The following is a 20,568-nucleotide window of genomic DNA, read 5'->3' on the forward strand; positions in this document are numbered from 1 at the left end:
AGAGCTTGCCAATGCCTACATTCCTAGCATCGAGCGCAGTAACCTTAAACAGCGTAACTGTGGATGACAGCGCATATCTTAAGAACCGTTCAGAAAAGAAGGCATATATTTTTAAAATACCATAGAACTAAAAGTAATTGTCACTTTAAAAATCTGCGTGCTATAACCCGCGAATACAAACAAAATACAAAGGAAGCTAAAGGGCACTAGTTTGAAAAACTCGGCAGTAAAATAAAAACGAATGCTAAGGTGTTCTGGCAACATATGAAAGGCTGCGGAGCAGAGCCAGCTGGCGTCACCGAAATTGTCTTTAATAATGAGTTATTACTAGACGACACTGAGAAGGCTACTTGTATAAACAACTACTTTCGTTCAGTATATTTACCAATACAAAGCTATAGTCCATTATCATACGTAAGTACAGTCCCGACTATGAATTCAGTAGAGCTAAGTGTGAATGAAATATGAGCATTACTATATAAAATTAGTGATGGTAAGGCAGTTCGACCTGACAGAATTTCCCCTAGAATTCTGAAGAGATGTTCTGAACCGATTTCCCTTTATCTCTATGTAATCTACACCAAGTCTCTTTCTTCCGGTACCCTTCCAGATGGCTGGAAATGTGCACATGTTGTTCCCCTTCATAAAGGTGGGTAAAAAAAGGATGTAGTTAACTATAGACCAATTTCGCTCACATCCATACCGTGTAAAATTTTGGAACACATTCTATACAAACAGATAATGACACACTTAGTAACAAACAACTTGCTGGCTTCACAACAACATGGTTCCCATAAGGATTTATCTTGCACAACACAACTGACTGAATTTTATTATGACCTCGCATCTGATATGGACAACGGCAGACAAATAGATTGCCTTTTCCTGGACTTTCACAAAGTGTTTGACACTGTTTCCCACTCTTTGCTTACAAGTAAACTTGTCGCACTATATACTGACCGCACAGTTCTTGCCTGGATCGAGAACTATCTATCGTATCGCCGGCAGTGCGTGTTATTGAATGGCAAGCAATTCAGTTTTGTAGATGTTACATCGGGTGTCCCACAGGGCTTAGCTCTGGGGCCACTTCCGTTTTTAGTTTACATAAATGATATCTGTTCAGGGATTGGTTCTAACATACGGTTGTTTGCCGACGATTGTGTTTTATACAAAAGAATTAGAAATGAATCTGATGTTGCCCAGTTACAAAGTGATTTATCATGTGTTCTTGAATGGTGCTCAAGATGGAGAATGAAGTTAAACACCATAAGTGTGTTCATGCTACCTTCACACGTAAAAAAATGAAATTAACACCTCAGTACACCATTAACAACAATACACTGACGCAAAAATCACAGTATAAATATTTGGGTGTGACATTCTTGGCAGATTGTTTTGGAATACCGATAGTGACACGGTGGTTGCGAAGGCTGCAAAGACCCTAAACTTTTTAAAACGAAATTTGGGTCACGCGCCGCCTCACCTAAAATCAACTGCTTTTGTAGCGTACGTTCGACCCATGCTCGAATACGCATATGCGGCGTGGGACCCATGGCAAACAACACTGAGCAATAAGCTTGAAAAAATCCAAAACAGAGCTGCAAGATTCGTCCTACATCGATACTCCAGAGGCGATAGCTGTACCGACATGAAAAACGAATTAGGGTGGGGAAGTCTTTCTTCTCGCAGAAGAAAATTGCGCCTTAAACTGCTGTACCAAATATTTCATGATAAAACCAGCATTCAAATGAAAAATATTTACACAGGCACCATTATGTCTCTTCTCGTATTGATCACTGCTTTAAGATTCTGGAATACCGTACCAGAACTAATATGTATGCAAATTCATTTTTTGTATGTTCTATAAGTGAATGGCATTGCCCTTCAGGTCAGCAAGTGTGCTGTATGAATGAAGATGTGTTTTTTTCATCATTGCAACCCTCCTGCTGTAGCGCCTTCGGGCTAAGCGGGGTAAAAATTGAATAAAGAATAAAGGTTAGTTAGTTATATTGATTTTAATGGCGCAAAAGCAACTATGGCTATGATGCGCCAAACACAAGGTTAGATTCTTGTTAAATGTTACACTTTTTATACCTAGAGTTTGTTTAAAACATTGGCTTCATTAAGAAACTTAAAAATACTTGAAAGATCAACCAGTGCTTGATCACCTAAAAGCAACTTGGGGTGCAATGGGATGTATTCATTGTAGAGTGTTGTAAAATATTTTTTTCTCAGTTGTTCCAGTTTTCTACATGAAATTAAAATGTGGTTTACAGTGAGTACATCGCCGCACATTTCGCAGAGAGGTTTGTCTTGTTTTGTCAGTAAAAAGTTGTGTGTAAGGTGTGTGTGCCCAATCCGTAGCTGACATAAAAAAACTTCAGTAAAACGTTCTTGATGTGTACATGATCTGCATTCTCCTAAAACGGGTTTTATAGAATGCAGTTTGTTGTTTGCCTGTTCTTCCCATGCAGCCTGCCACTTAATTCTGAGTTTACTGTGCACTAATTTCAAAAAATCCCTGTGTGGTATGTTATCTTGTTTTATTTGATCAATTCGAGCTTGTGCTGCGCATGCATCTGCTCTCTCATTACCTACAATTCCAACATGGCTGGGCACCCAGCAGAATATAATGTTATGATTTTGTTTTTTTATTTTAATTATGTTATGTATGATGTTTCCTATAATGGGTTCAGCGGTGTTTCTACAGTGCAGCGCTTTGAGCATACTCAGTGAATCGGTGTAAATGACGCTATTTTTAATGTTTTCTTTTACTATTTGGCCTACGGCTACAAAGACTGCATAACTCTCGGCAGTAAAAACCGATGCATACTGTGGCAGTCATATCATTTTTTTCATTTTTGTCTTGAATTACTGCACATCCAACATGACTCTGTTTTTGACCCATCAGTGTAAAATTCAGTGAAGGTGTCATATTTTTCTTGCAGTTCAAAGAATTCTTGTAGTATGAGCTGATGTGGCATTTCCTTTTTATGTAAGTGTGTCAGTGTGAAGTCGCACACTGAAGGCAGGTTGTACCATGGTGGTAGATTTTCATATTTTTGTGCAATATTCGGCAGGGCATCCAGTACTCCTAACTCTTCACATTTATCTTCAAAGCGCATTATTAGTGGCCGGATGGATTGTGGTTTATTGTTAAATAATCTTTTGGATGGGCACTTGGTAACAATGGGATAGCAGAGATGTTTAGGGAGAGAACGGGTTTTTAGGATGTACGTGCATGTTAGTGCGACTCTTCTATCCTCTAGTGTGGGCTCATTAGCTTCAACGTAAAGACTCTTTACCGGGGATGTTCTATAAGCTCCAGTTGATAGGCGCAAACCAAGATTATGAACAGGGTCCAGTCGTTTCAAGTAGGATGCTCTTGCCGAACCATATACCACACACCCGTAGTCCAGCTTGGAGCGCACCAAAGAGCGATATATTTGCAATAGGCATGCTCTATCGGACCCCCACCGTTTTCGCGAGAGTACCTTTAATACATTGAGGGCTTGGGATGCTTTCTTTTTCAGGTTGCTAATGTGTGACAGAAATGTAAGTTTCTTGTCAAAAGTGACGCCTAAAAATTTATGTTGCTGTTTGACTGGCAGTGTGGTTTGATTCAAGCACAGATTGGGATCGACCTGTAGGCCTCGTCGTAATGAGAATAAAACAGCTACTGTTTTTTGAGGGGAGAACTTGAATCCATTTTTCTCTGCCCAAGCAGCCAGTTTATTTAGTGTGATTTGTATTTGTCTCTCGCAGGACAGTATGTTGGAAGAAGTGTATGCTATCTGTATGTCATCTACATAAACTGAATACATTACGGACTTAGGTATTACTTTGGCCAAAGAATTCATTTTTACTATAAAGAGTGTCGTACTTAAAATGCATCCCTGGGGTACGCCATTCTCTTGGGTGAATGTCGTTGATAGAGTTGCTCCCAGACGGACTCTGAATGTGCAGTTAGTCAGGAAATCGTTCAAGCAGTTCAGCATCCTGCCGCGGATCCCTAGCTCTGCTAGGTCATGGGGGATGCCGAACTTCCACACGGTATCATAGGCCTTCTCCAAATCGAAGAAGACACCGATACAGTGCTGTTTGTGGATGAACGCCTCTCGGATGGTGTTTTCTAGGCGGACAAGGTGATCAGTGGTTGAGCATGCTTTCTTAAATCCACATTGATGTAAATATAAGAGTCGGCGAGATGCAAGTGTGAAGGTCAGTCTAGTGTTTATTATGCTTTCGAAAGATTTAGCGATGCAGCTGGTGAGGGCTATCGGTCTGTAATTGTTAGGACTTGTTGGTTGTTTTCCGGGTTTCAGAAAAGGTACTATTATTGCTTTCTTCCACTCCTCAGGTATATTCCCAGTTGTCCATATTTTGTTAAAGAATTTCAACAATGCCTGCACGGCAGCCTCAGAGAGATGGGCAAGCATAGTGTAATGTACATTATCTGGGCCTGGTGCTGTCTTTTTACCACAAGATAATGCCCTGATCAATTCCTGGAGTGTGATGGGTTGATTGTAGTCCTCGTGCATACCTGCTGCAAATGGAAGTTTTTGTTTTTCTGCTATTGCTTTGTGCTTCTGGAACGTGTTTGTGTAATTGGACGAACTGGAAACTTCAGCAAAATGCTCACCTAGTATGTTGGCCTGTTCTTCTAATGATGTTTGTGTCCCGGGTGTAGTCAACAGAGGAAGTGTGAAAGGGGTATGGTCACTACTGAATCTTCAAACTTTTTCCCACATTTTTTTTGAGGTTATTGAGCTGTTTATAGAGGACACATATTTCTGCCACGAGGATTTCTCGGCATTTCTCCGAACGAATCGCGCTCTGGCCTTGGCCCTCTTAAAGGCAATCAAGTTCTCCGCAGTGGGATACCGACGCAGAGAGCCCCAAGCTTTATTTTGTTGTTTTTTTGCCAATGTGCATTCTTGTGTCCACCATACTTTATGTTTTTTGTGTACGAGTCCTGTTGTTTGTGGTATGGCTAGTGTAGCGGCCGATATTATGCATGTAGTAAATTTTCCATTAATTTCGTCTATGCTGAGATCTTCACAAAATTCTTTTTCTAGTGTTGCACTTGCTGTAAAAAGTCACCAGTCGGCGAGGTGAAGTTTCCAGCGCCGTGGTCTTGTGGGGATGACTGCAGTAGACGATGAGAGGCTGATGATAATAGGAAGGTGATCACTTCCCAGAGGGTAATTTAAAACATCCCATTTAAAATCGGTAAAAAGCGATGGTGATGCGAAAGCTAAATCGAGAAAGCTCATTTTTGCCGAGCTTGGGCAACAATAAGTTGCTTTTCCTGTATTTAAAAGACAGATGTTATTTGAGAGGATAAAATCTTCGATTGTTTGCCCCCTAGAGTCGCAGCGCTCGCTTCCCCAAAAAGGGGAGTGAGCGTTAAAATCCCCAACTACCAGATATGGCTCTGGAAGTTCATCTATCAATTCTTCTAGATCATGGACTGTTAGTGTAAAATGTGGAGGAATGTATACGGAACAGATTGTTAGTGTTTTATAGCTGACGATGCTGACTGCAACCGCCTCAAGTTTTGTATTGAGCTTGATTTCTCGAGCAGGGACGCCGCTTTGGACGACAATTGCGACGCCTCCTGAAAGTCGATTTGCCTGCTCGCGATCGCGTCTAAAAGTTTGATAGTGTTTCAGGATATGTACATGTTGTGGACCAAGATTGGTCTCCTGAAGACATAAAACTATGGGTAACATTGACCCTAAAATATGTGTTATGTCACTATAATTCCGCATAAGTCCTCTGCAATTCCATTGAATTAAAAAAGCCATGCTTGTGTTTTTGAGTGAAAATGAAAGGAGATTTACTTATCTGGTGGGCCCGTTATGAGGGGCCTGTCTTTTTTCCGCTCAAGAGAGCTGTTCCGCCTCTGTAGTGGAGGCGGAGTGGGTGCTGTATCCATCACCTCAACCGAGGTGCTGGAGAACCGCGGAGGGCCCGCGGTTGTGTTAGTTTCAGGCCTCTCCCGACGGGGGGAGGTCCTGCGGGATGCCGACCCATGGACCGGCGCTCCCTGCTTTGAGGGTGGCAGAGCAGCCTTCGCTGTCACTGCCTGGGGCGTGGATGGCCCTGCCACTGGCTCTGTGAGGTGCCGTAGAGCTGTGTGGTGCTACGCCCCCGCGCACCACATCAGCGAAGTTGGGTTTTGCTGTGAAAGAGAATGTGTTCGTAAGCGCAAAACGCCTCCTTGCTTCTTTGAATGAAATGTTTTCTTTTGTCTTTATGGTAATTATTTCCTTTTCTTTTTTCCAGGACGGACATGCCCTGGAGTACGCTGCATGGTCTCCTTCGCAGTTTGCGCAGCGCAGTGCTGCGTCACATTCCTCAGAATGCTGGTCTTTCGAAGCGCATTTCGCGCAGGTTTTGCGGCCGCGGCAACTTTGTGAGCCGTGGCCAAACTTTTGACAGTTGAAACATCGGCGGGGATTGGGTATATAATGTCTGACATTGACTTTCAAGTATCCAACTTCGATTGTTTCGGGCAAGGTACTAGTATTAAATGTGAGGACCATGTGTTTGGTATCTATTTCTTTGTTATCCCTGCGGATCTTGATTCGGTGAACGTCGATTACATTCTGGTCGGTAAGCCCTTCAAGCATTTCAGCTTCTGTGATATGGATAAAGTCTGATTCCGAGATTACACCTCGGACTGTGTTTAGAGATCGGTGGGGGGTTACTGAGACAGAGATGTCCCCTATAGACGCAATGTTGGAGAGTTTTGAACACTGGATGCTGTCGCGCAGCTCAAGAAGTAAGTCGCCGCTGGACATTTTTGAGACCTTGTAGCCAGGGCCCAAGGTATCGGTTAAGCATTTTGACACAAGGAATGGGGATATTATTCTTGCCTGTATTCCGTCACTTTCACTGTGGATTACGTGGAACTTTGAAAATGTTTGTCTCTTTTTTGAGAAAAAATCAGCTGCTTCGTTCCGCCCTCTTTTTAGAGAGCGATCAGGTTTGGATAAGGGTGGAGCCATGAAAAAATTTAGTTTTTCGGTCATGGTGCCAGCCACCCACCACGGAGTCCAACAAGGGGACGGGACAGGAACTTGAAACCAAGTCCTGCCCACGCCAGCTGTACACCTTAACTATAACCAAATATGACTCAACTCAGGGTAGTTGGTCACACAAGGTTAACCCTCGCCGCCAGGAAAACAGGAAAAACCAAGAAGTGAGTAGGATATAGGAGAGTTGTGAGACAGAGATAGGAAAGTGAAAGATGGAGAGGAAGATAGGAAAAGGCGACTGCCGATTCCCCCCGGTCGGGTCAGGCCGGAGGCGCCGTCTGCAGGAAGCTGGGGCCAAAGTGATGTGTTGCCTCCGCCAAGGGGCCTTAAAGGTCCAAACGCTCGGCATCGGCTCAACCACCAGGATCCCCTTTTCCCCGGACACGGCGATGCCACGCACGGCGAGGCGCGGGTGCTCGCGTCCGTGGTGATGCACAGTTCACCATCATCCCCTTGCGGGGATGTCCCTGCGGATGCTCGGGAACCCGCGGTGTCGCCAATCACCGTCGCGACGCCTGCAAGCTGCAGGCGCCCCCCTGCGGGGGGAATAAAGAATAAAGGGTAACGGAGTGGATTCCAGGAGAAGGCAAGTGTAGCAGGGGGCGGGAAAAAGTTAGGTGGGAGGATGAGATTAAGAAGTTTGCGGGCATACGGTGGGCGCAGCTGGCGAAGGATAGGGGTAATTGGAGAGGCATGGGAGAGGCCTATGCCCTGCAGTGGGTGTAGTCAGGCTGATGATGATGATGAAAAAAAGATTATCCCGAAATACCACTCAAATGAATGTCACTTGAACAAACCTTCCAGGCCAATAAACTCTGCCACAGCTGCACTGTATCCAATGTAAATGTAACGAATTTCAGCACACTAACCCCCAGTTAAGTAAAAATGTTAGGAAGCATGTTAGGAAGTATGTTAGGAAGTATGTTAACATACTTCACTGTCAAACCAGTAGAGTTAGTTCTTGAGCTAGTTGGTATTGCTGATTCAAGCTCATAGTTTTTCAGTGCAACGGCACACAGCCAAAGAAAAGAATAAGGAAGAGAAGAAGGACGAACACAGCGCTGACTGACAACTGTTTATTCAGAGACACATACACAGCTTAAATATACTCAGACCAGGGCAGGCACACACCGTGAAAGGAAAAAAAAAGCAGAAAAAAAGAGAAGAAAAAAGAGAAAAAAGAAAAAAAAAGCAGAAGGAAAAAGAGAAGAAAAAGGTTAAAAAAAGAATCGTATCACATCTTTATCACAAAAAAACTTTGAAAGGAACGCCTTTTCCGCATTATACAAAATGACTGAAGTATCGCTGATACATTCTGACCCAGCTCTTTGAATATAGTATGCCTCTATCTTTTCCCGGGTTGTTTTTAATTTGCTTCTGACCAGAATCCCCACTCCCAAAAACATCGGTGTACGATCCTCGCAAGTTGCGCAGTGTTCGACAAGGTTAGCGCCTTCTCTATTCCTTAGGTCTCCTGTGTGCTCCCTGAGCCAGTCGTCGACGCAGTGCCCCGTTTGCTCGATGTACGACCTGCCACACGTCAAGGGGATTTCGTACACAATGCCTGTGGCGCATTCCGCAAAGCAGTTCCCGTGCCTCTTTTTACACCCAGGTTTTTTGTTTTCACTTGTGATGCGTCGGGCCAACTGGCCAAGCTTCCGAGGGGCTTAAAAGACCAACGGCAGCCACGTTGTGCAGGTTTGCCACCTTTTTGAGGCCATGGGATACTTTGTGCATGTACGGCATCACTTCAGGCTTTACTTTAGCCTGTGGAGCGGTTATTGCCTCCTTATGAGTTCCGGGCTTCAACTTCTTCAAGAGCGCTTCTGCAACAGCGACAACAACCGACCCAGGGAAACCGGCGGCCTCAAGCCTAGCCAATTGATTCCCCAAACTATCTTGCACATCATGTACACATGATTTTCGGAGTGCAGACCCTAAGCAGAGTTTAGTGATCCAGTGGAAGCCACAATGCATCATTTCCGCAGACATACAGAAATTTTCGGCCGCGTAACTTTGGACACTGCAGCCATCAACTTGATTCCAAGTGCGAAAAGAAAGAGATGAAAACGAAGTGAAGAACACCGCTCATCCTTGTGGTATGTATTGTTTCTTTTTTTCAGTATTTTTTCATGCAGTTGAAAAAGCTTCACTATGCCAGCTTTTCGAGCCGTCAGCGGTACCGCAAGTTTGACCTTGAATGTAGCTAGAGGTCAGTGTGGCCTCAAGTTTCACCTTGAATGTAGGTAGAGGTCAAACCATGACAAATGGAGCGTGCCTCACATACCTGGGTGTCCGCTGTGCTTTCCAGAGCCCTCCACTACCCCTCCACTACTAAAGGGCCTCTTTCTTCCTTTCTTCTTTCACTCTCTCCTTTATCCCTTCCTTTACAGCACCAAGATTCCAGAAAGGTACTGCGCCATTTCCTTTCCCCAAAAACCAATTATCATTTACTGTCTTGTGTGAGTGCCTTTAAAGTTGTTTCTAAGAAAGCAAGACGTTTAACGAGTTTAAAAAATTCCTACTACTGTGCATGTGTCAGTATGGCTATCTATGAAAACCGCCAGTCGCTTGACCACAAACGTAGCCAGAGAGATCCAGCTTTTCGTTTTCGAAAGGGTTGATTAGAGCTAAACCACCAGCAATATTTTTGGCAATAGGATTTTTCGTTTTGATGCTGTTTGTGTATTTAGAATTTTTAATCTGTCTTTTGCACTCCTATATCTTAATGATATCCTAGTCGAAATCAAGAGGAAGAAATGGGCTTGGGCAGAGCATGTAATGCGAAGGCAAGATAACCGCTGGTCCTTAAGGGTAATGGAGTGGATTTCAAGAGAAGGCAAGTGCAGCAGGAGGTGGCAGAAAGTTAGGTGGGTGGATGAGATTAAGAAGTTTGCGGGCGTATGGTGGGCACAGCTGGCAAAGGACAGGGTCAATTGGAGAGACATGGGAGAGGCCTCTGTTCTGCAGTGGGCGTAGTCAAGCTGATGGTGATGCTGCTCTGTTATTTAACTACTTTGTAAGTTGACCCCTAAATTTATATTCATTTCCTCATGGAGGTCACCTGGAGATTTTATACTTTGGGACCTCCTCACGTAATACTGATTAATTCTATGTATTTGTTTATCACATGATAAAAATAAATAAATATGATGATGATGACAATGAAGCCTCATTTGAAGCAAGTCAACGCCTGTGTCTGCACCATTTCTTGTCTTGTCTGTGTTTCAACTGTGCTGTAGTTTCACGCCAGCCATTATAAAGAGACTCTAAAGCTTCAGCCACCTGTGAAACTTTGAAGAGCCATAGCACTAGCGAAAATTCGAGATTCCACGACTGCTTTAGTTTGGTACAGTTATGCAGCTGGCCTCAATCTTGAGTAGCATGGTTGAAATTGACTTCGGTTCATGAAAATCACTGGCAGCAGGTTCATTTCGATTTGGCAAACTTCCCCTTTAGAAACATTTTATGTGCAGTCCATTCAAGTGATATCTCTCTGTATAATGCGTTTATGAAAATTCTGCCCATGAAGTACTAGAACGCTGCCTGCTGCTTTAGTAGGGTGCGATGGCTATGCTGCGGTGGTTCAGTGGTTAGGGCGCTCAGCTGCGGAGCTTGAGGATGTGGGTTCAATCCACGCAGTGTTTCGATGGAGGCGAAACACACGGTGCCCGTGTACTGTGCGATGTCAGTGCATGTTAAAAGAACCCCAGGTGGTCCGAATTAATGGGGATTCCTCCCATGAATTGTTTCAGGACATTAAACCCCATATACCACATTCTATACCAACAGTGTACGATGATATGAGTTAAAGGGGCTGCGAAACACTGCTTTAACGGATGCCGGTTACACTTCAGATGGATTCTTTACGTCACACAGATGCTGACTCAAAAAGAATTACAAGAATCGATGCATAGGAACGGGAGTTATTCAATGAAGAAATTTCAAAATAGAATTTCAAGAAATTTCAATTTTCGTGCAGCTTCACATTCTCATTTCACTTTCTCAATGACGACACTCAGGGGGACCAATCGCCTATCTGAGCACTTCGCGGAAGTTTGCACTCCATGGTTGCCTGTTCTCTGTAACTCGTTCTTGCCAAAGCTGGCAGTGCCGTTTGCATGGTTACAACAACCATGTGAAAGCCCAGTTGACCCAGCGATGCTTCATCGTCACGTCGACGACGCAGAAGGGGGCACTGATCAGTGATGTTCCCTGACTTATGGATCCGAATGCGATCTGAACTGGATCCGAATTCGAGCGCAAGATACTGCGATGGTGTGACGGCCTGCGCAAGATATAACACACATTTAGCATAGCGCGTACCGCTACTGCTTACTGCCTACCATGGCCCACCGCTCCTAGTGCTCTGGTTGTTCACGGCGAGCAAGGAGCGCACGCTGTTGACGGGAACGTGGTGCCATCTGGCGCCGCCGCCCGGTGATCCTCCACAAGCTGACGATGCGTTCTGCTAAATGTGAAATGAACGGCCTTTTTCTTTGCATCCTTCCTTGGGACCGAAATGAATGCTTATAGAGTGCAATGGCTCGATCGGATCGATTCCGCAAAGCCATTCTCAGATACATAGAGAGTAGCCATAAGTGTTGTGTACTAGGTCGTAGGATGTTTACAGAGGGGCGCAAAGTCCTTCGATGCAACAAGCAGCCAGAGCCTCTGGTGGTGCATTTTTGTTTTACTAGCTTTACAGCGCTTTTATCTAAGGCAAACAAGTTGGTTTTGTTCATAATATAAAACACAAAAACTTGACAAAATGTATTTCTAGTTATTAACTCAATTTGCACTATATATACTGTTTGTCCAATCATCAAGCTCCCACCAAGTGATGTCATATCCACTGCTAAAAACCGCCACTGTATGGTGACACCATCAGCGCCATGAATTTATTTTTGCGAGCTAATTAAAATATTAAAACCAGAATATAAGTGGTATGACCGATGCTGATAGCATCACTATAACTCCTTCTACGCAACCAAGAAGCAAAACAATGCACTGATTATGTGTTTCGGGGCCCCTTTAAGAACAACGATATTAGCCCATGAGCCCATCATGCAAGTTTGCTGGCCCCGGCACACTGAGACCCACCAGAGGAGTCATGGTCCTGGTATTCATGCACGCAGAGCCAGTTGTCAGCACCGCGGTCGGCCCAGACACGCACCGTGCGGTCGTAGGAGCACGAGGCCAGAAGGCTGCCAAAGACGGGATGTGCCCAGGCCACCTGCCATACGGGGCCCTCGTGCCTGCAAAAGGTAGTATTCCATGTGTGAACCCTAACCAGCCAATACCTACCCGCATTTCCATATGAAAATCGAACAATGCTGCACCACTTCTACTATCAATTCAACCATAAATCCTCATTTTCCAGGTCCACTATTGCACCAGTCAATTGGGACTCCTGCCAATCCACCTCCTGAGCCCATATTAATGTGATAGCATTTCGGTTGCTGCCTCCCCAAAATTTCCAGCTTCTCCGTCATCAAATTCCCTGATTGGCTGAGAGGTCACGTGACGTTGTGATGTCATCACAACTTGCCCACTGGATTGTGAGCGAACTGCCCACCACGGCAGGAGGCAGTTAAATTATGACTGGTCAGAGGTCACATGACCTTGCGACGCACCATCACTACCCGGCCACCGTGGCATAAATTCGATGCAATTGCCACCTACCCACAGTGGTACTGCACATGAGCCTTATGGAAGCTTGGGAACAGCAACCTGGTCCCACAAGCCCCATCGGCACCTGTGTTTGAAACACCCACCTGCTCTGGGAGCAAACCGCTGCACCACTGCACAAGGAGTGGTACGAGGACTACCCGCAATCTGTGAATGTGACTGAAAGGGTCGCGACGTCATCAGCACCATGTGACCCCCAGTGCACTGATCTTAGGGCACTACAAAATGTGAAAATATGAGGACCCCCAAAACTTCGAAGTTAGCCCACCCATATAACTCCAAAGGGCCCCCAAAATTATGGAAGCAGGCCCACCCTAGAAAATAGATTAAGGTGGATTAGTGGGTCGGATTAGTATCGCCCCATATGATAATCCAATGGAAGGTACTCCAACATTCTTGAAGGTGATGACACATGCATACCATATAAGGGCAACAGAACTGGTTTGAACCAGAGTTCTGGTGGGAGAATAGCAAGAACATAGGGCACTCATTGTAGCCAATATAGCAGGCAACTGAAATGCTATCACATTTTAACGCGACAAGGTTAAGGCTCCCGCTCTGCAGATAATTCGACATCATGAGCGAACAAGCCTTGAAGAAGCAACCTAGGTGGGGGGCCACTCACGTCAAGTGACCTTGTGGTATCATCACAACTTGCCCATCGGATTGTGAGCAAACTGACCGTTGTAGCATGTGGCAGTTAAATTAATGATTTGTCCCAAGAGCTTACTCAGGAAGAGTGACCTGGGTCGCACAAGCCAAACCAGTGGTAGCACCTCCCATCGCAGAGCAGTGGCACATCGCTCAACCGCTGCACCACTGCGCCAGGGGTAGAATCAGAACTCCCAGGGATCTATGAACGTAAAGTCGAAAACGACTAACTCCATATATACAGGCATCAACCCATTAACACTATCGGGTCATACCCTTAAAGGACTAAAGACACCAAACTTTTGCTCGCATGATTTCTTCTTTTAAACGATACAATAGACATTCGTATACATAGAGCACCCTGTGGTATTCACGTACGACCACTAAATAATTTATGATTGAACTTCTTGACGCTGTTTCGGTTCATCGACTGAACGACAACTGTGACGTCAAGTTGATGTTTTGATCACACGATCCCCTGAAAGAAATAATATAATCGCTGGCAGGTCATTTTTGTCATTCCAGGTCTTGGTAGATTAAATGTCATAGTGAATTAAAACTACATATCAGCCATTATATTGCAGTTTTTCTAGTGAATCATGTGACCAAACGTTAACTTGACGTCATAGTCGTCGTCTGGTTGATGGAAACCGAAACAGCGCGAGAGAAAAAATTCAATTCTAAATTATTTAGTGATTACAGGCAAATACCGCCTGGTAATCTATGTATTCTAATGTCTAACGCATTGTTTGACAGATGAAAATGAGCAATACAATTAGATGCCTATAGTTCTTTAAGGTGGAGCTTAAGTTACCCTTCCAATTTTTTCGTCTTCATGAATGTGGTTAAGAAAGGCGCCAAGTTTTGAAGCGAAAAGCTTCACTATGCTAGCTAAAGCAGTCATCGCATAGGACGGAGAATAACTTTGAACAACCTTAAGCCCAACCACGCTAGCCATGTATGACCATATGTGGTACAGTTATGGTGTCGAACCTTTGACTCTTGACCCATGACCTTTAGTTCACCTTTGACATTTGGGTGACCTTTGGGTTCGCCTTTGACCTTAAGAACATCTGATGGGGTGATGTGAAGCCACGTGATGACATCCTATGGGGTCCCGTAAGACCACGTGATACCACGTCATAGCCATGTGGTCATATGAGTATATACAGAATGGCTGTCGCGAGCGTGTAGCGGAGCTGCCATGAACGAGCCTTAGACGCTTAGCAAGCGGCCTTGCTTTTCGCTGAATTCCAGGGTTAGCCAAGTTAAGCCACAGCCATTTTTTTTCTTTTAGTTGTGCAGACATTCAAGGAGTGTATCGACCTTCCTGCCACTACTGTCACCCATGTGAACGTGCTGTGGGAGCTATTTTTGAGCCCTAATGACTAGGGGTTGGTCTTTTTGGTTTTTATTTTTGGAAAACTCGGTGGACTTTTCTCGGTTTTCATTTAAGAACCCTATTTTCATTTTTTTAGCAATTATCTTTTCTTGCAGATGAATTGCTAACCTTTTCTTATGTTATAACAAGCAGCTAAGTGCAGTAAAATGTTGCATGTTTACCTTAGCCTTTCTGCCAGCTCAAGCACTTAATTTATAAATAACGCATAAATGTTGGTATTTAGAGCTGCGCTTGTTCAAGGATTTGTTATCGTCATGACCGAAAGTAACAGAAGTTAAATGATTACAGACAAAACAAAAACAAAATGTACCCGCTGCGGTGGCCGAGTACCCTGGGTCCGAACCAGACTACGGTGGGCACGTTTCTGTGCTATGCAATGTCAGTGCACATTAAAGATCCCAGGTGGTCGAAATTATTCCAGAGACCTCCACTACGGTACCTCTTTCTTCCTTTCTTCTTTCACTTACTCTTTTATGCCTTGCTTACAACATGGTTCGGGTTTCCGGAAAGATATGCGAGACAGTTACTGCGCCGTTTCCCTTCCTCAAAACAAATTTTCACTTTTTATGTGGAATTTGAAGGGACGTCACATGAGAATTGAAACTTTGTACTGGGTTGAGAAAGAGGACGACGGGTTATAGCATAGTCTGCGTGTTGACCGCAGCGATGGAATGAATGAAGTAACTGGCCTAGAGGGGTAATGACAGTGAACAGCGCTACGCTAGCATATGGCACCTGGCAAGGAGGTATGTGGAGCTTCTCCGTATGCAGAGGCGCACAAGGTAGTAGAACAATGCCTTGAAATCCATGACTGTATTGTGTTGGGTTTTATGGCACATAGGCAACTGAAGCCATCATGCGCCGGTATACGAAAAGTCTTTTGTTGAATGTTATAGAAATGTAAGAATCGTCCCTAGTGTAGAGGCCCTCAAACCTTAATACTACCCAGTGAACACATACACAAATTTTAGAACTGGCTACTAGTAAAAGCTTTAAAGAGGGCTGGGCAACCTCAGTAGCTTTCCTTGGCTGCGCAAGGATATCGAGGCTCCCAACCAATCAAATAAAAGCCTCAGCCTTCTTCTCAGGCATGAGAAATGGGCTGAGGTGTACTAACATTCAAACAAACCAGTGGGTAAAAAGTTTAGAGTCTCTTGACAAATCCCATTTTGTTAAGAAAGCTAAAAACACATGATGTATCAACAACTGCTTCATCTCCTAAAAGCTGTGCGGGACGAAAAGAAATTTATTCATTATAAAACTGAGTAAAATACTTTTTCCTTAGGGACACACAGAGGCACACAAATCAACAGACAAAGCGCAGGCTTCCAACTGATTTTATTTGTGAAAAACACTAAAACACTCGTCCTGTCTTATTCGCGCAGTTTATACCCTTTCTGTTCATCATGAACCAACTAGCCCGCCAGAACGTCCTTCTTCATTATATTTCTTCTCCCCTGGGCTCTTTTTTACCTCTCAAGACCAACGATCAAGCACTCTTCTTTGTGAACCTGATCGCTCTGTCTACGTGCCAGTCGCGAGTGCTGGCCTACTACCTCAGGAGGAAGATGGTCCCACCTCAACTTCTGGGGCTCTTTGGCGTCCCGGGTCCTTCCTGGGGGCACGCTCGCAGGATGTGCAAGATAATGAAATCAGAAGCTTGGAGGCGAATGAGGCACTACTCAGACTGGCTGAAGTTCATCGTCTTCCAAGAATCTAACGATTGGGTAGCCGCAAGACTGTTTCAAGAATACAAGCGACTTTCAGCGCAGACGACCGAGTTTCTCTGGCAGAGAATGCGTCTCACGCTTCCGGCAAAACTCCGGACAACACTTACAGAGGGTTCTGTCACGATACTGGGCAATATCGACCTTCTTAGTAACATCAAGGAGACGCTGCAAAAGGGACCGAAGTTTTGCTTCGAGCCTTCAGCAGGACGTTCTGAACTACTAGCCATGGTACGCCGTGTGGGGGGCGTTTGCCTCTCTACAGGACAAGGAACGGGCTGTCAACGACTATGTGGGCTGCTTACTGCGAAACGTAAGTCGTTTCACTTCACGGAAGGCCCCAGTGAAGAGACTTGTGAACTTCCTGAGCGCCAACGACCTTTCAATAATGGAAGCGGACAAGGAGGGTGGCTTCGTTGTCCTGCCACAGGGAATGTTTGCTGAAAAAGCCTGGGAAGCTGTCTTGAAGAACTTTCATCCGATTAAATTCCAAGGGAAAATACAGCGAAAGCAAGCTACCAGGCTCCTTAAGAAAATGAACCTTAGTTCTGTCGCGCTTTCGGTCTCAAAAGCCGAGAGGGACTCTTAGGCGATGTTTTTCACCGGCAAAACATACAAGATGGATTGCCCACTTCGCGCTATTATTTTCGGACAGAGGCAGCTGGCAACACATTGTGGTATCCTTTCTAAAACCACACCTAGACAAACTTGCAGGCAGTGATCCTTACCTCATCCGCAGCTCGAAGGACCTGGTAAAAGTCCTGGAAGACGGAATTCCGTTATCTTCTACGGCCTTTTCCATCGACGTAGAAGATTTGTTTTACTCCGTGCCTCATGATGGTTTATTCAAAGCAATCAGAGACAGTATTGACGAACATGGTGAAGTTGACTTCCAGAATACTGCTGGCATTAGCACAGAGCAGTTCCTAGAACTTTTGCAGTTTTATCTTAACTTTACCGCAAGCTTTCATGACGGGCAATTTTATGTTCACAAGTCTGGCATTTGTATCGGTTCTTCTGTAGCTCCTGTTTTGTGCGACATATTTTTGGTTTCCTTTGACAGGCGCCTGAAACTAGAGCTTTCAAAGCATCCAGTGTTCCATGTGTTTCGTTATGTTGACGACTATCTTGTGATATTAGATTACAGTACTAATCTTGACCTTGACAACACGGTTGCTAGCATTCTCGCCACCTTCTCCTCTGAGGGGCAAGGACTCCGTTTTACTCATAAAGTAACAAGGGATAACCGCATTCGGTATATAGATTTAAAATTGCATTTTTCTGATGCTCATGTCTGCTGGGCTTACAGTCCTAGGTACAACAAGAGCCTCCTGCCTTATAAAAGTGCTCATTCGAAGTTAGTGAAGCGTAGCATTATCATGTGTTGTTTGTCTGCCCTTCATAAGTCATGTGTTCACTCTCTTTCATTTAGTTTCCATAATCAAGTCAAGCGACTTGAATCCACAGGCTACCCTCAGGAAGTAATTCGCAGCTCATGTGAGTGCCTTCTTCAGAGGATGAAAAAAGCAATAAGGAAAGATCCAAGTGCAGACAGGACCCCTCCCTCGTCATGCCATATTTTCACTGCCTTTCCCACAGCATCAAGAAAGTGGCAGGCAAATATGGAATAAAAATAGTGTTTTCAGCGCCTTATAAGTTGAAAAAAGCTTGTCCCATGCTCTCGGAAGAGAAAAAAGAAACAAGATTGGAACGCAGGTCTTGCAAGAAGAATCATGAGACCAAGTTCACCAGGTGTGCCTCCGAGGTTATCTACCAGATACCTCTATCTTGCGGGCGGGTTTACATCGGCCAAACTGGCCGGTGCTTCATTGAGCGAGCCCTGGAACATAGACGATCGATGCACACCGGCACAGGCAGCAATCTGCCATTACACTGCAAAAACTGTGACAGCCGCAACTGCGTTCCCTTCCTAGACAAAACTGCTTTCCTCTCCTAAGCACACAGCAAAACTGAAAGGGAGGTTATCGAAGCTTCTCTGATAGCCAAAAGGGGGTGACGACTGCGTTAGCTCACCCTGGCTGTCGCTATCGACACCAGAGCTAGAGTTTTTAGGACACGTTCGTGTTCACATCGGATCTGATTAACCTGTAAATTTCTGTTGATGTTTCTATCGTTGAACCCTATGGTGATAGTGTGTTTCTTATTTTTTCTTATGTTCTCTGGCCTTATTAACGTGTTTTTCACAAATAAAATCAGTTGGAAGTCTGCGCTTTGTCTGTCGATTTGTGTGCCTCTCGTCCCGTCTTGTTCGCGCAGTTTATACCCTTTCCGTTCATCATAAACCAACTAGACCGCCAGAACGTCCTTCTTCATTAAAATTGTCTGTTGTAGACATAACGCAATAGGAGCGTGTGCTCCTAGGATATCTTTTATGTCACTGTAGTTATTCATAAGTCCCTCTACCGTTCCAAAGGATTATGAAAGCCATCTTAATTTTGTTTTCTTATGTAGTTAAAACTAGATCAAGTTATTTACGGCCCCTTGATTCGGGGTCTGTCTTTTTTTGATCGATACAGAGGGCTCTGCCGACCACCCGACGTGGACAGCACGGGGCGGCCCTGGGTCATGTCCATCGCCTCTGCAGAGGCGCTGGAAGACCGTGCAGACGGCACGTGGACGTTAGAGTTGGACCTCGACCCGTGGGAGGAAGTCTTGGGGGCCACGGAAACGGGGGTCTGCGAGGCCTTTTTGGGTTGGCGGGGTAGTGTTACCTACTCCACCTGGGGGGCGTGGATGGCCCCGCCACAGGCTCACTGTGAGTGGCCTGGGCAGGTGCGGAAGCCTGTTGTGGTGCGCCGCGCCCACGCACCACATCGGCAAAGTTTCTTTTTGCTATGAAGGAGAACGTGCTTGTTTGTGTGCATGGCCTTCTTGCTTCTTTGAACGAAATGTTTTCAGTAGATTTGAGTGTGATTATTGCTTTTTCTTTCTTCCAGGACGGACACGCCCTGGAGTATGCAGCATGGTCTCCCTCACCGTTTGTGCAGCGTGGGGTGCCGTCGCAGTCATCAGAAGAGTGATCTTTAGAACACATTTTGCGCAAGTGTTACGACCGCAGCAACGCACTGAACCATGGCCGAATTTTTGGCAGTTAAAGCATCATCGAACGTTAGGATTGTAGGGTCTCACATTTATTTTTAGATAACCCACTTCAATTGAGTCTGGGAGAGTACTATGTGCAAATATCAAGACTATGTGCTTTGTTGGGATTTCTTTGCCCTCTTATTTTTATCTGGTGGACATCAACGACGTTTTGTTCAGCAAGCCCTTCTTTGATTTCTTGTTCAGTGAGGTGAAGAAAATCATTCTCTGAAATTATACCACGGACTGTATTGAGGGATCGGTGGGCAGATATGGATGCAGGGATGTCACCCATGGACACAACGTTGGAAAGTTTTGAGTGTTGGATGCTACTCGGAGTTGCAGTAAGAGGTCTCCACTGGCCACTTTTGTAACCTTGTAGCCAAAGCCCAAGGCACCCGTCAAACATTTTTCTACAATGAATGGGGAGGTTACTCTAGAAGATTTATCACTTTGCTCACTATGAATCACCTGGAACTTAGGAAAACTTTGTTTCTTTTTTTTCATGAAATTCTGAGTTACCTCGGTCCACCCTCTCTTCTGAGGGCGATCAGTTGCTGAGAGAAGGTTAGCCGTAGAATAAGTGTGTTTTTCGGCTATGGTGCCAGCCACCCACCACGGAGCCCAACTTGGAGACTGGACAGGAACTTGGAAACAAGTCCTGCCCACGCCAGCTGTACACCCCAACTATAGCCCAATATGACGTAACTTAGGGTGGTTGGCCACACAAGGTTAACCCTCGCCGCGAGGAAAAAAGGAAGAAACTAGAAGTGAGTAGGAGACAGAAGAGTTGTGAGAAAAGGGTAGGAAAGTGAAAGATAGAGGGGAGGATAGGAAAGGGCGACTGCCCATTTCCCCCGGTCGGGTCAGGCCGGAGGTGCCGTCTAAAGGAAGCTGGGGCCAAAGTGGTGTGTTGCCTCTGCCGAGGGGCCTTAAAGGTCCAAACGCT

At 45.0% G+C, this 20,568-nt stretch overlaps 1 protein-coding gene across 3 annotated transcripts in view; it reads right to left on the reverse strand.

The window, feature by feature from the left end:
• Positions 1 to 20,568, reverse strand: part of LOC144106644 (uncharacterized) — an 87,678-nt gene that overhangs the window by 51,638 nt on the left and 15,472 nt on the right. For 2 of the 3 annotated variants that reach the window (XM_077639487.1, XM_077639485.1), the window contains one exon: positions 12,150 to 12,304. In XM_077639487.1, the coding sequence (XP_077495613.1) occupies positions 12,150 to 12,304 (155 nt within the window). Of the gene's footprint in view, positions 1 to 12,149; positions 12,305 to 13,467; positions 13,554 to 20,568 lie in introns of those variants that run through there. The other variant, XM_077639486.1, reaches the window with a different exon arrangement.

The sequence above is a fragment of the Amblyomma americanum genome, chromosome 10 (assembly GCF_052857255.1).
Source record: "Amblyomma americanum isolate KBUSLIRL-KWMA chromosome 10, ASM5285725v1, whole genome shotgun sequence".
NCBI classification, from domain to species: domain Eukaryota; kingdom Metazoa; phylum Arthropoda; class Arachnida; order Ixodida; family Ixodidae; genus Amblyomma; species Amblyomma americanum.